General features: G+C 32.8%; 1 protein-coding gene across 1 annotated transcript; it reads right to left on the bottom strand.

Annotated features, from left to right (window-relative positions):
- Positions 1–229: 229 nt before the first annotated feature.
- Positions 230–13661, bottom strand: LOC106665747. Its single transcript, XM_014392438.2, has 12 exons — positions 13246–13661; positions 10847–11011; positions 10028–10128; positions 9854–9960; positions 9481–9794; positions 6979–7269; positions 6868–6915; positions 1868–1939; positions 1664–1801; positions 1301–1458; positions 1152–1224; positions 230–1087 (listed from the first exon to the last, which is right to left on the bottom strand). Exons 1-12 carry the CDS (start codon positions 13247–13249, stop codon positions 939–941), a joined length of 1620 nt encoding a protein of 539 aa, XP_014247924.1. The 5' UTR covers positions 13250–13661; the 3' UTR covers positions 230–938.
- Between the last annotated feature and the right edge of the window lie 859 nt (positions 13662–14520).

Genomic DNA, 14520 nt, shown 5'->3' on the forward strand with positions numbered 1-14520 from the left:
CAAATAAGAAGCTTTATCAACCTCAATCGTACCGGTCTCTGATTATTATTTCTGTCTCTTGGTCAAATGCATTTCACCATTTTTCGTAACCAATCTGCATTCTTGAGAAAATATTAATTAATTAAAGAATTCAAAAACCACCATGACAACTTGTCAAATAGTTTGTTACCAACAGATTCAAATATAAAATGGGATATTTTCAGAAGAATAATACATCAGATATTTTTTAAAAACATTTTTTATTAGAGGAACCGATTTTCTCATGTGACTGCTCTTGGCAAAACAGCACAAACTTTCTAAATTTTTACATTAACATTACAAAAATACAATTTGTCTTCAACAGCAAAAAGCACATAGAACTGTACTAATTTTAACTCAGATTGACCTTAAATAAATTATTCAATTACATCAGATTAACAAGAAAGACAACTTAAAATGGATGAACAAATAAGTTAAGTTGTAATTTTATTTTAAAAAAATTATAAATGTATTTGTTTGTTGTAAGTAATATAAATAAATGAAATTTAAAAAATATATATATAATTACAGAAATTCCAATGTCAATTTTTGAAAAATTTAAAAGATTTATAATTTGAGCCTTACCGGTAATCTTACTCTGTTCCATGCTGTGATCGTAATTTAAACTTCAAAGGGTCTGCAGCGAGGATAGAGGACAAAGATAAGGTAAGGATCAAATTACGTTTTCATCATCCTCAACAGGAAATCTCATGATTTAAAAACATTTTTTCTAATACCTTAATTTATTTAACTTTGTTGTATTATCTCACATGGTAGAAATACATGCACCATGTTCATACTAAAAATTGACAATGGATCCTAAAAACGAAAAAACAAGCAGTACGACTTATCTTAATGATGGAATAATAATACAATTTTGTTTTTATGGTTAAAAATGTCTTTGTGTATTATTAACGCTTTCAATCACCTGCAAGTTGTTTTTCTAAAATTCTGTTCTGTAACTTTAACCGTTCATTTTGAAGTTGAATTTGTTCATTTTTTAATCTCAGGTTTTTAATAATTAAACGTTCTTTTAAATAATACAACTTTCTCTTCTGCTTTTTAATGGCTAAAAAAAAGTAAACTCATATTAAAGCCAACTGATAAAATTGCTGATAAAAGTAAGTACATACTTCGCCTGTCACTAATTCCACTAGACGTTGGAGTATTTTCAGCTGGTTTTTCAGTGTGAATCTTAAATGGTTTCTTGTGATCATAAAAAAAATAACATTAATTACATTTAATTAGGCCATAAAAATAAAAATGCACATGTACAACATACTTGTAGTTTTTGGATAGGAGCTAGTTTTTTCAAACGAACAGATGCTACACTAGGACAGGCGTCTAATTTTAAAGTTGACCCGGCAGTTCCGGATACAAAGTCATTTGGTTTTCTAAAATGTGACAAACAAACGACAAATCTATCGGAGTCCCAGTTTTCTGAAATCAATTTGAAATTAAATTCAGTAGAAATTATTATCAATTATATATTTGAATGTATATCTTATTTTTTGTATGGTAAACTCCGGGATAAGGAAAATTTGAAACAAAAGAAAAACACTAAGTCTTCAAGCTTTCAAAGAATGTATCATCTTAATCAGAACTTTGGAACTTTCTGATTTTGTAAGGTTTTCTCGGTTCTTACCTGGTTTCCCCAGTATTTTCTTCCATTTAGACTTTATTTCTTGTACCGTTGGGAAATAAACATAAGAATCCTTCTTGTCATTTTTAGTATTGTACAACTGTGAGCAAGATCTAACAGCACATGCTACAAACCCTAATCCTAAATTAAAGAGAGAAAAAAAGTGTTATAACAATGTAATATATTAAAAATAATTTAAAAACAAACCTGCACATGACACACATATAACTTGACCTTCTTTACAAAATTTTGAGCAATTTGGCATTGCAATACACTGAACTGGAAAGAAAAAAAGATTGTTTGATTAAGAATCACAATACTCGTACAACATATATAACACCAGAAGGACGATAAAACCATCGAGAGTAATCTGACTGAAGTACACTTCACTAATGCTCTCCATTGCCATTTCATTTGTCGTCGAGAATCCAATCCGATTACACGACATTTGAAAAATGGCAAAAAGGAGGGAAAACTCATAAGGTGGGGTTGAGATGGGAAGTTAGTGTCCGAGTGGATCGAGGTCACGATAGCTCAAGTGGTAGAGCAGCGGCGTATCTAGCTGAAGATCATGGGTTCGAATCCCGCTCGTGCCATTAACTTTTTTTATCTCAACTAAAAACCTTAATTAATTGTAATATATTAAAAATTGGCCAAGTGGACCAGGAAATTAGTGAATTTAAGTAATCTGAATATTTTTTTTTCTTTTTACTCTAGTTGATCTGGTTTAATAATAGTTACAATTAATTAAGGTTTTTAGTTGAGATAAAAAAGTCAATGGCACGAGCAGGATTCGAACCCACGATCTTCGGCTAGATACGCTGCTGCTCTACCACTTGAGCTATTGTGACCTCGATCCACTCGGACACTAACTTCCCATCTCAATCCCACCCACCTTTTGAATTTTCCCTCCTTTTTGACATTTTTCAAGGGGAGATGGGGTTGAAATGGGAAGTTAGTGTCCGAGTGGATCAAGGTCACGATAGCTCAAGTGGTAGAGCAGCAGCATGTCTAGCCGAAGATCATGGGTTGGAATCACGCTTGTGCCATCGACTTTTTTATCTCAACTAAAAACCTTAATTAATTGTAATATATTAATTGGTCAAGCGGACCACAAAATTAGTGAATTTAATGAATTTAAATGAAGTATATCTCACTAAAGCTCTCCGTGGCCATTTCATTTGTCGCCGAGAATTTAATCCGATTACATGACATTTTAAAAAATGGCAAAAAGGAGGGAATATTCAAAAGGTGGGGTTGAGATGGGAAGTTAGTGTCCGAGTGGATCGAGGTCACGATAGCTCAAGTGGTAGAGCAGCGGCGTGTCTAGCTGAAGATCGTGGGTTCAAATCCTGCTCGTGCCATTGACTTTTTTATCTCAACTAAAAACCGTAATTAATTGTAATATATTAATTGGTCAAGAGGACCACGAAATTAGTGAATTTAATAATAGCATTCAGTCGGATATGGATTAGGACTAATTAGTGTGTCATTTTAAGTCAGTAGTATTAATGGCATCTTGGAAAACATGGTTAAATTTATCGCTCATCTATTGTCAACATAGCCACTGCAGACAAGAAATAATTCAGAAAAAGTTTCTTGGTGGAAGCCACTTCAATATTTCGCCAATTTGCATGTTTTTTCATATGGTCTTTTTTCTCCTGATTCTTCGTCATGTCCTTCCCATCATTGACATCGCCTAATTACCAGGGCTACTCTGACAAAAGGAATCATCTATCTAAACGTTCACCGTATTTAAGAGAAGTGGTACCAGTGGTATTTTTAATCTCATATACTGGTTTATATAATTAGTAATTGTAATGTACATAACATTAATTATTTAATTCATTCATTTATTACATTTAACATTAAATAAATGATTAGATATTTTTAATTCAACATTTTCCAACCATTTGTTGTGACCCACGAGCGTGCACATGGCAAAACGAAACGCCATATCTCTCATGTTGAGCATGTTCAAAATGAAAAAACCACAACTTTTATTATGCACCAACTCGCTCATTGCAGTCAGGAAAACAGCATCTGTGGACCCTTTAATAAATAAGACGCTACATAGAGATAACTGGGAACGAATATAAGACTTCATGCTTCTGAAACCGTATGCCCAGCAGATTTAAAACTATTAATTTCAAAGACAGTAAAAGAAGAGCGGCTAGCATTTTTTTAGGCTAGGTTATCGACGTAGTATACGTATAAAATTAGAGAGTCGGTAACCACATCGAGAAGCTCAAATGGCTGCGGTTGAAAAATAGCCATGAACAACCAGAAAAAGAGGAAAACACACAGAGGGCCGGAGATGACCTCACCTTTTTGTCAGCTCCTAAACTTCCCACATTATTATTATTTTTGTAATTATGAAGTTATTGAGTTCAACCAATAACCACAATTAAATATAAATTTTGGTTATTTTTGTATTTCTTTATTTTTATACACCTGCATGTTTGATTTTTTTTACCGAATTATTATTTTTTAAATTTTAATTTATTTACATCTAATTTTAACACATTCACCTAGTCAATTATTTATATTACTTTGATAATCAAACTATTTTGTAAACAACACCACTTCATCAAGGTTTCCTTTTGGGGTATTAAATCTATATTTGGGGACAGCAGTCTCTCCTCTTGGCTCTGGGCTTTTTTCACGATACTTCCCCCCCCCCCCCAAATACACACACGCATAATAATCGTCTCCTTCGCTAATATGCTCGATCTAAGGCCATTAAAAAATAACAAAATAAAAAACTATATTTTTCATCACTTTCTGCCACTTTGTTCAAGTCATCATGGAAAACTAGCAGCTTTGTAAAAATTTGCTCTAACAAAAATTTGAAAGATGAAAGGCCGAAGATTGTCAAAAGTGACTCGACCCAGTTCTCGACAAACTGTGGAAAATGCCCCTTGGAAGGGCCTGATCCACTCGTGAGGTGTTTTTTTCTCTTTTTTCTGCTGTCCGAGGGTATGACTAAACCATAAAACGTGAATTACTACGACTAAGCAGTTATATGAATCTAAGTAGTCATATCAACCCTTGGGGTGTCAGTGTTTTTTGAGGGGAGGAGGAAGCCCGCTAGTAAAGGTACATTTACATCTGACTGTTTTGTATGGAAATATATGTTGAGTGTCATACAGAAAATTGCTTTGACTGTTTACATACTGATAGAAATATATATCATGGATATGTATATGACAGTTCTCAAAATGCAAAACTTGGAATAAATATATAACCTGTCTACATACAAAATAGATTTTTGTATACACTGGTGTACTATATACTTGTATCTCTTTCATTCTGTCCACAGTTGATTTTATGTTGACATGATGAAAGCACCGAATTTGCGTGTAATTATTCTAAAGATAAAAAGGAAGAAAAAACATTCTGTATGGGTTCGAGAGCGGGTTTTGAGACGTGGAAAAGTCGGTGCCTATATCAATTAACGTCTGAGCTCAGTATTGAGGATCCTGTTTAGTTTTCGAATTTTTGAAGAATGAAACCGGCTGAAAATTTTGAGAAGTTGCTTATAAACGGACCCCTTATATCAAAGCAAGATACCAAATTCAGAAAAGTTATTAGTGTGTCACAAATCATTTTCATAATTTATGACAATAAAGTTTGTGTAAATAATTTTAAAAAAATGGCTAACTCATTTTTAATCAATCTTAAAACTTAGCCTTTTAAAAAATAAAATATATTATTTTTAATCATTTCAGCGCACTAAGTATTTAAATATGCATTTTATTTTAAATATAATTTTAATAATTTCTGAGTAAATCTATTTTTTAGCATAATGATTTAATCTAAAAAAAGTATATTTTATAACAACTGTTTAATCCTCAGTATATCTTTGTTTTTTTAATTCTTAATATAAATAAAATAGTGAAATAATAATAAAAATAAAATACATTATAACAAATAAAATTACTCTCTCATAATAAGGACTGAATGAAGGTAGACCTATGCCACTGGTGCGGACACGTGAGTTAAGCCATTTTTTCCTGTCCTGTCTGGTTTACAAAATTTTGAATTTGTTAATAGTTTATTTCTCTTCAGAAATTTTGTTATTTAGAGATTATAAAAAAAATATAAAAAATTTCACTATAACTTGTTTTTAATAAAAGAAGATTTGTTTTATTTAAAAAAAAGGAATATAATAATTTATAGAAATTTTGAGGTTGTAAATAGTTTATTTCTCTTAGAAATTTTATTTTTTTCTGATAAAAGAGTATATATAAAAATTCAGTATATCTTTGTTTTGTTAATAAAAGAAGATTTGTTTTATTTGATTTTATTCGTTTGACAACAAAAAAAGTTGTAACAGTGTAACAGAACAACTTGCTGTAACTTTGTCATTTTTAAAATCTGGTAAGTAGGTAATTTTATTTGATTTTATGTAATTTTACATTTTTTTAAATATTAAACCACTCCTTTTTATCAATTATGTTTACGCGACACTTATTGCAATGTTAGAAAAGTAGATGAATGGACAACTTTTGTGACAAATAGAGAGAGGTTGAATATAAATCCGACATAAATTCTTCACTGTTTACATTAGCCACGATTTTGTCTGAGATAAATAACTGTCAGGTGTAAACGTACCTTACAGTGCTGAGTTTGTATATAACCTGTTGTGGCCACAAGAACCTCTAGGCTTTCTTTTGGCTTTTCTTTTCTTCCAGTAAAATAATTTTGAAAAATAATAATTTTGTCTAGTCAAAAAATTTTAAATCTACTTCCAAAAGGTCCTTTTTCCATGTTTTTGTATTTATTAATTTAATTGAGTATATTTACTAATTATACCTTTATTCATTATTATACATTTATTTCTTCATGCAATATTAAATCCCATTTCAACATAATTTCTTGCAGTTAGTTTTTTAAAAACAAATTCATGCATGTTGATCTGATCTACACTCGATCGGATCAACATGTTTTCACCAACTTGCAGACCAACAACTGCCACCAAATGCGAATGTAATAATTATTTGAGTGTGTTGCTGGTTAGCATTAATCGGCATAAGACAGGCCCCTATTCAAAAATCCCCCAGCATTCGCATGTCAAGTAAGATTATATAATTTTTGAATAAATGTAAATGTACTCAGTAAAAATAGAAATAAAAATGTGAGTAATATTTAAGTTGAAAATTAAAAAAAAAAAAAAAAAAAAAATAGAAATGTTTAGGTTTTACCTGGCATTTTTCTATTTTTCTTCAATTCACCTTGCATTTGAGAAGGCACTGCAAATATAACAAATACTTAATTAAAGCATTTAATTTGTTTTTCAATGAAAATTTAATTACCTTTGTTTCGTCTTTTCTTTATCAGAATTGAAGATGCTGCAAGTCTCAAAATTTTATTATTCACCTTGTTTTTGTTCAGAGGTCGGGTTTTATCAATCTTGTATTTAGCCGATGGTTCCACTTTCGTTTTCTCTGCAGTCTTACTGGCATTACTACTCACATTATTTGACATTAAATTTTGTTTTTCAATCTTCAACTGATTGTCAATGTATTTACTGTCAAATAATTTGGTTTCGACAACTTCATCAATCACATCTTGACATGTCGTTCCTAGACTTTCTTCCGTTTTGTCTGTAAACAAAGTAACATTTGTTGAAGGTAGTTATTATCTTCGGTGAGGTTAGCCAAATTTAAAATATTACAGTTTTTAATCGTTGACAATGTTTATTGTTACAGTGTAAAAAAAAAGAATAGAAAATTCAATATAATAACATTAGAGAAAAAGGTTGTCAAGTATGTTCCTTTTTTCCTGATTTGGTTTACAAACAAATGTATTTATTCTCTATTCAATACAGATTAATTAGATTCCACTTTCATCCCTAAAAAGATTTACTTCTTAGAATTAAAAATAAAATAAATTAAGCTGTCAATAATCTCTTTGTAAACAATTGTGTAAGCTGACAGGCACTAGAAAATTTATGATTGTGTAACCAGTCCCCGCCTTAGCATAAGTAAGAAATAGCTACTAAAAGAAATTAAAAATAAATAAAAATAAAAATAAATGTAGCAAGTTCAAACATTTGTTAGAAATAAGGGTCACACATCCAGTAAGGAGCAATGAGACGTTTCCCAAACCTGGAAATCATAGACAATTAGTCTGTCGACTAAGTAACCCAAGTTGAAGAGTTTCTGATAGTGTTCTTCCAGTTGTGGGACACTATAAATTTAGGGCCACGTCAGCCGGAAAGATATTGACTTAGACTGGAAGGCTACGTAACAGAAACTCCTAATAATTGCAAACTTTGCAGAAGGAAGTTGGCCATCTGGCCTAGTAGTTTTTGCTTTTCCTTTCCTCACCTACTCTACAGTATAAAAATGGGATGATTTGGAAAGTCAGTCAAGACAAAGAATCAAGTCAAGATGCCACACTTCGTCTGGTACCAGCAAGGATTGGCCATAGCGACAAGTCGAATAGTAACTGTCAAGGTAACTGCAGGAAGAAGATCAAGAAAGAGGCTGAATGATGTGAAAGTTGGTATTAGCGAGCATCGTTTGGAGTAAGTACCCTTGTGAATAGGCTCATCCCAGAATCAATGTTGTGGCTGACTTGCCTTGACTTTAAAAGTCGTTAAAAAGCTACGTTCCTCTACTTTCAAATGGTATGTTTGAAAATGAAATCTTTTTCGCTGTTTTTGAATTATAGCCGTTTTAATCAGATCTTGCAATAATGACTTCTTAATAATTGTAAACATTTTAGTGATCAAAAAATCGATAAATTTAAATTCAAACAAAAATTTATATTTAGGTCACTAGAGGTGCTAAAACAAAATTTCATATTAGTTTCACAAAGAAGAAAAAAAAAGAAAAAGAAAAAAAAAGACCTAGTTTCCTTTGAATTTACTTACGTATATTTACTTTTGTAATCTCCATAAAAAATGGTCTAAAATCTTATGTTCACCTAATTGATTTGAGCAAATAAAAATATTAAAAAAAAAAAAATATATGAAACCAGGGCCAATATTTTTGGGCGTAGAATTACAACAAAAAAACTAGTTTACTTGACAAATATTTTGATTTTAGAATTTTTGTTATTGATAAACTTTGATAGCTTTTGCAGATTTTTTTTTTTTTTTGTAATCTCCATAAAAAATGCTGTAAAATGATATATTCACATTATTGAGTTGAGAAAATAAAAATATTAACAAATGAAAAATATGCTCTAAAAAAATGCTTTTTTGACAAAACCAAGGCCTATTCATAAGAAGTCACATGTCCAATATTTTAGTGTAGAATCACAAAAAAATTGATAAATAGCTTTTACCCTTTTTTTAAAATCTCCATAAAAAATGCTGTAAAGTGATATATTCACTAGCTGATTTGAGTAAATAAAAATATTAAACTGTAAATCAACTTAAATTCTTTTTGGCGAAACCAGGGCCTATTCATAAGAAGTCACCTGTCTGATATTTTAGAGTGCAGAATCACCAAAAAATTTTGTTCTAAATCCATGACACACCAACCTGGTCTCACTCATCCCCTTGTAAGACGGGCCAGTGTAATAAAAATCTTCATAAATGGAACCCTATCTATCCCTTCACAAAAAGAGTTAAGTACATTTAAAGTTATCTTATCTGTTAGCATTAGTGCCCACTTACAACTATAAAATGACTTGTGAAAAAAATAAAATAATTTGTACAAAAAAGCTTAATTAAAATTAATGTAATTTGAAACCGATGCATTCTAATTGTTTATTAAAGCAACATACAATTATTTGATAGCGATTCAAATTGTTCTTTGTCGAAATATAATAGATGATGAACTAATAAATGTTATACTCCTTACCTACTGCCAAGGACTGCACATTTTCAACACCCAAAGGATCCTCCAGATCAACTCCCAGGGGATCGTAGTCTAGCATATGGAAATCATTTTGGTTAGATGGAACGACTGGCGTACTGGCGTTCAACGTCTGAACGGGATCTTTTCTTATTATGAGCGACGGAACCGAGTCCTCTTTAAGCAGTTTATATTCTTTGTCTAAGAACATATTGTCGGCAAAGTGAAGTGCACAAATTAATGTGTACTTTTTTGCAAACTCGATTTTTGCTGGATCTGCCCACTCTGGTTTGCCGCACTGTTTGGCCCAGTTGGTCGCCCTTCAACACATGCAAAAATTGTTCATTTCGACCAATAAACAGTTTATTTTATGGCTTACTTAGTGTTATTGTTGGGAAGTCTAAAAAAAGATAAAGTTGTGTCCTGCGTTGAATCACTGGAGCAATGAGGTACTGAACAAGATTTCCCAGATGAGTCTGATATAGCCTACAAAAATATCTTATTTATGGAAGTTTTCAATATAGGAACGTAGTCGATCAGAAATGATAATTACTTCTATCACACCACTTTCATTATTTGACTTTTCAATGTTTTTATCCGGCTTATTTTTACTACCTTTTTTTAGAAAGTGTGCAAAATCATTTCGTTTCAAACCTAAAATAAATACAATTAATTTTTATTATTTAGTTACATCAAAAAACTAACAAAGCAAATACAGAAACAACTCTATTAATGTACCCCATAATTAAAATATATTTTATCAAACAAAAACAACTAGAATTATTTCAAAAAAATATTGATAGAATAAAAATAACGAGAAAAAAAATCCTAGTTGTTTTTAAATTCACTAATTTCGTGGTCCGCGTGACCAATTAAAATATTACAATTAATTAAGGTTTTTAGTTGAGATAAAAAAAGTCAATGGCACGAGCGGGATTCGAACCCACAATCTTCGGCTTGATACGCCGCTGCTCTACCACTTGATCTATCGTGCCTCGATCCACTCGGACACCAACTTCCCACCTCGTGCCATTGACTTTTTTATCTCAACTAACAACCTTAATTAATTGTAATATTTTAATTGGTCACGCGGACCACAAAATTAGTGAATTTAAAAACAACTAGGATTTTTTTTCTCGTTATTTTTATTCTATCAATATTTTTTGGATTATTTTAAAATGGGATTTTGGCACTGGTTAATAATTATAATACTGTAAAGAGCCGGCAACGGCTTCAGGAACAGTAGAAAGAAAGAAGGCCAAGATGGTTAATAATTATAAAATGGACACAGAAACATAGTTTTTTTAAGTATTGTGAGCGCTGTATATTCTCCCTAAAATAACTTAAATGCAAATATATTTATAAAAATTACCTTTCCTACAAGCAATTTCTATTGGTACACCCAAATGAACCAAATTGCCCCTTCTTTGAACTGTACTTCGTGGGACTTTGAACCATTTTTCAACAACGTTGAGATATCCACCATTAACCATATGCTCTATCGCCTTGTACAAAGACTCCTCAGACCACATTTGAGCTGAAAGAAACAATATATGTTGTAAATATGTATACTGACTTTAGCTACCTAAAATACAATGGACATATGTCTAATATATATAATTAAATTAGAGCAATTTAAGCAACAAGCAATTTAATGCAAATAGCATCAAAAGAATTTTTTTAGCGTCTGTATTTAATAGATAGAACAACTCGAGCTACAAGTGGTCGAACATGTTTCATAATCATGAAGTTCCAGAAGAACTCAAGATACCTTGAGCTCTGCGGTCAAAGAGCCATTCTGTATGATCATCAGTTTGGTATTGTCATGGACGCTGATTCTACCCCATACAATAACTGGTCCTGAAAAGATCATGCATGGCACATGAAGCAAGGCATTCTTCTGTCTTCACGCATGGTCCCATCATATGACTGCCTCAAACCAAACCTGACGTCTGCTTAGAAAACAGCCCTTGTTCAACTGTCCAATGTTAATTTGCAAAAAGTCTTCCTTTTTACTCAATGCCTCTCCAGTAGCTGAGTACCCGATGTCAGTCATCTAGAGACTAGGCTATTCCTACGACTTTCTCATGACTGTTTTAGAGTCCATTTGTAATTGACTACTATTGATCTTTCCAATAAGTACAATAAAACAATCATCTGTAGTCATACATCGTAGTCAATCACAACCCTCTCTTTGACTGAGATTTCCGATGGCTCCAAAACTGCTATAGATCATGGATGGTAGAGTGCGGCAGGCCCAGGACTTGGGCAATGTAACAGACACTCAGATGCTACATTGATTTAAAATGCTTTGTTGCAATAAAAATAAATAATAAATAATTTAAAACAAATAACATTCGACTAGTTGGATACAAAGGATGAAAATTAACTAATTTTCTTTATTTTTCATCTTCAGAGTTTACAAGGATTAAGTAACTCCATAAAAAAATGATGTGGTGGTATATCACTCCTGTTCTCCAAACCTTTTCAAACAAAACCTTGACTCATCCGAATTAGTCCATTCTTGCTGAGACCAATTGATGTGATTTATTGCGAAACTTAAGTGAGCTACTCAATGCCTTGTCAGAAGTTCTGGACCAGTGGCAGGCCTTCTATCATGTAAGCCAGTGCTCAAAAGTCTTCGCCTTACGGAGTGTAAACTGACATTAACATATCTAACTTGTTGAAGTCATTATTTAGTCTCAGCAACGGAAGAATGTTGAATATGGAGTACATTTGAAACAATAAAACCACCATCTTTCTGAGGTATCACGACGGTGACCTGATCCTTCTTGAGTTACCTACGGTATTTTGGTAGCGATGGAAGACCCTGGGACAGTTGATACGCTTGACTTTTTTAATCTTCCAAAAATGCTATGATTCTAGCCGAATCACTTAACACTATCACCCCAAACAAACTTGAAACTTAAAAATGGTACAAGTTAAAAAAATCAATTTGTAAACACAAGTGGGAGATTTTATCTGTTTTATTTAACTCTATTCCTTTAAAATGGACGTAATATTGTTGTAAGATAATCACTCGAGAATTGTCTAAAGATGGCTCCAGACATGCGGTATTCACCGAATGTCGATTGCTGCCGAACATTTGCGAAGTCTCAAGATGCTCGTCTTGACATTCGCCAAGACAATGAACACATACGGGGTTTGTATGAGCCAGTTTGTGAGGAAGAAGCGAATATTAGCCAAATGCTGAGCTCAACTTACTATCAATCGTGATGGACAACAGTGAAACTTACTGTTTCGTGTAGTGGCTACAAACTCAGTCACAGCGTACTGTTACCCCATCTTTTTTCGATACGTTTCCACGCATCAAAAATCTCGTTCCCATTTTTGTGATTCAGAAGAGAACCATTCCAAATATTGGTTCAGCTTGGTACAGATCGAAGAACTCCAAGACTGTCAAGTTGGGCCAACAGAAACCCCCATCCCTAAACACCCTCTCACTAGTGGGATTGCATTGCTCAGCATTTGGCGAATCCCACATGTCTGAAGTCACCTTAAGAGATAATTAAAAATATTAAGTGACCACTTTTTTTTTTCCTGTCAATATATACAACGTTACGATTTATGTATGTCAAGGGAGTTTCGTAAATCACCGGACATAATAATGAAAATTGTTATTGAAAAAATAATATCAATTACTTGGTTTGTTCTATTTCCGACTCGACAAGGGAATCCGGTAAAATGGAAACCATCACTATTTAAAAAGATTTTAAAAATAAAAAATAAAAACTGTTTACATCTACTTACGCATTATTATTGACTTATATGGTTTTGTATTTAGATCCAAGAAGTCTCGAAATAAATTTAAAAAATCACAAGAGTAAGCAGCATTGATTCAAGAACAGCACCGAATAGAAAAATAACGTTACAAAATAAAATACAACGCAAAGTCTGGAATGGGTTGACGGTCCATAGCAATTCACAAACGAGAAATAACCTCGAGATCAAAACATTGCGGCGCGAGAGACCGTTCAGCATTTGTACGATTAGCTACAGCGTCGTCACAGATTTCGTTGACACTTCGAAATCTCTGTTCAAAAATAAATAACTCAACTCTGACACAGTGCTAAACCGAAAAATGTATTTGTATCAAAAGTTACAATAACCCGTTGATTGTTGCGACACGACGACGATTTGGCGCCGTGCAACAAGCAACAATTGGCGCCATAGTTCACGAATGTACGGCAAGCAACGAAAACCTTATTCTTCACTTTTGGTAGGTGGCTGAGTATTGTACTAAACAAATAAATCAAAAACTTATGGAGAACTCTATTAACAATTTTGTAAAAAAATTATGAACTATGATATAATAGAGTAATAGACCTCTTAAATAACTGATGGGCCAAATTAACACACCATACTTAAATTTTTATATTAGGTTTTAGTATTGAGTGAAGAACAAAAAACAAAAATTAAAAAAAAACTTGTTTGTCCTTTTTAATATTGTACAAATCGGCTTTGCATTCCTCGGAAAAGGTTTCTGATAAAATCCTGAAGAATTCTTTCACATTCATAACCGACAGCCTATTCCAGCTCTTCTAAGGTGGGACCTGGGATTCACCGTTGTACTTGTACTTTAAGTTGGTCCCAAATATATTCAACTGGGTTCCAATCTGAACTTCAAGCTGGCCTCACCAAACACCCAGTTTCAACTTCATTAAGGTAGTTAACAATAATAGTCAATATTCTATAGGGCCTGGCATTAGGAAGAATCTCTCACCGATGTGGGGGAGGGCAAATGGTAATACATGTTCTTCAGTTATGTCTTGTAAGTTGTAAGTACCTCTGTGAAGTTAGAGATCTTCCTTGCACCACTGATTCAGTGCGGGCGTTCAAGGAAATGCCACCCCAGAACATCAATGACCCACTGTCGAATGCCACCTGAGGAACCATACATCTTGGGGTAGACCTTTCTCCTGAGCTATATGAAAATGACCATCTGAAGTTTGTGGCCAACCCTCACCTCATCTGTAAATAGAACATCCCCAATCTTCCAACATCCAATTCACATGTTTCCATGCG

Source organism: Cimex lectularius, unplaced genomic scaffold, assembly GCF_000648675.2.
Source record: "Cimex lectularius strain Harlan isolate CLEC.00 unplaced genomic scaffold, Clec_2.1 scaffold129, whole genome shotgun sequence".
Lineage (NCBI taxonomy): Eukaryota > Metazoa > Arthropoda > Insecta > Hemiptera > Cimicidae > Cimex > Cimex lectularius.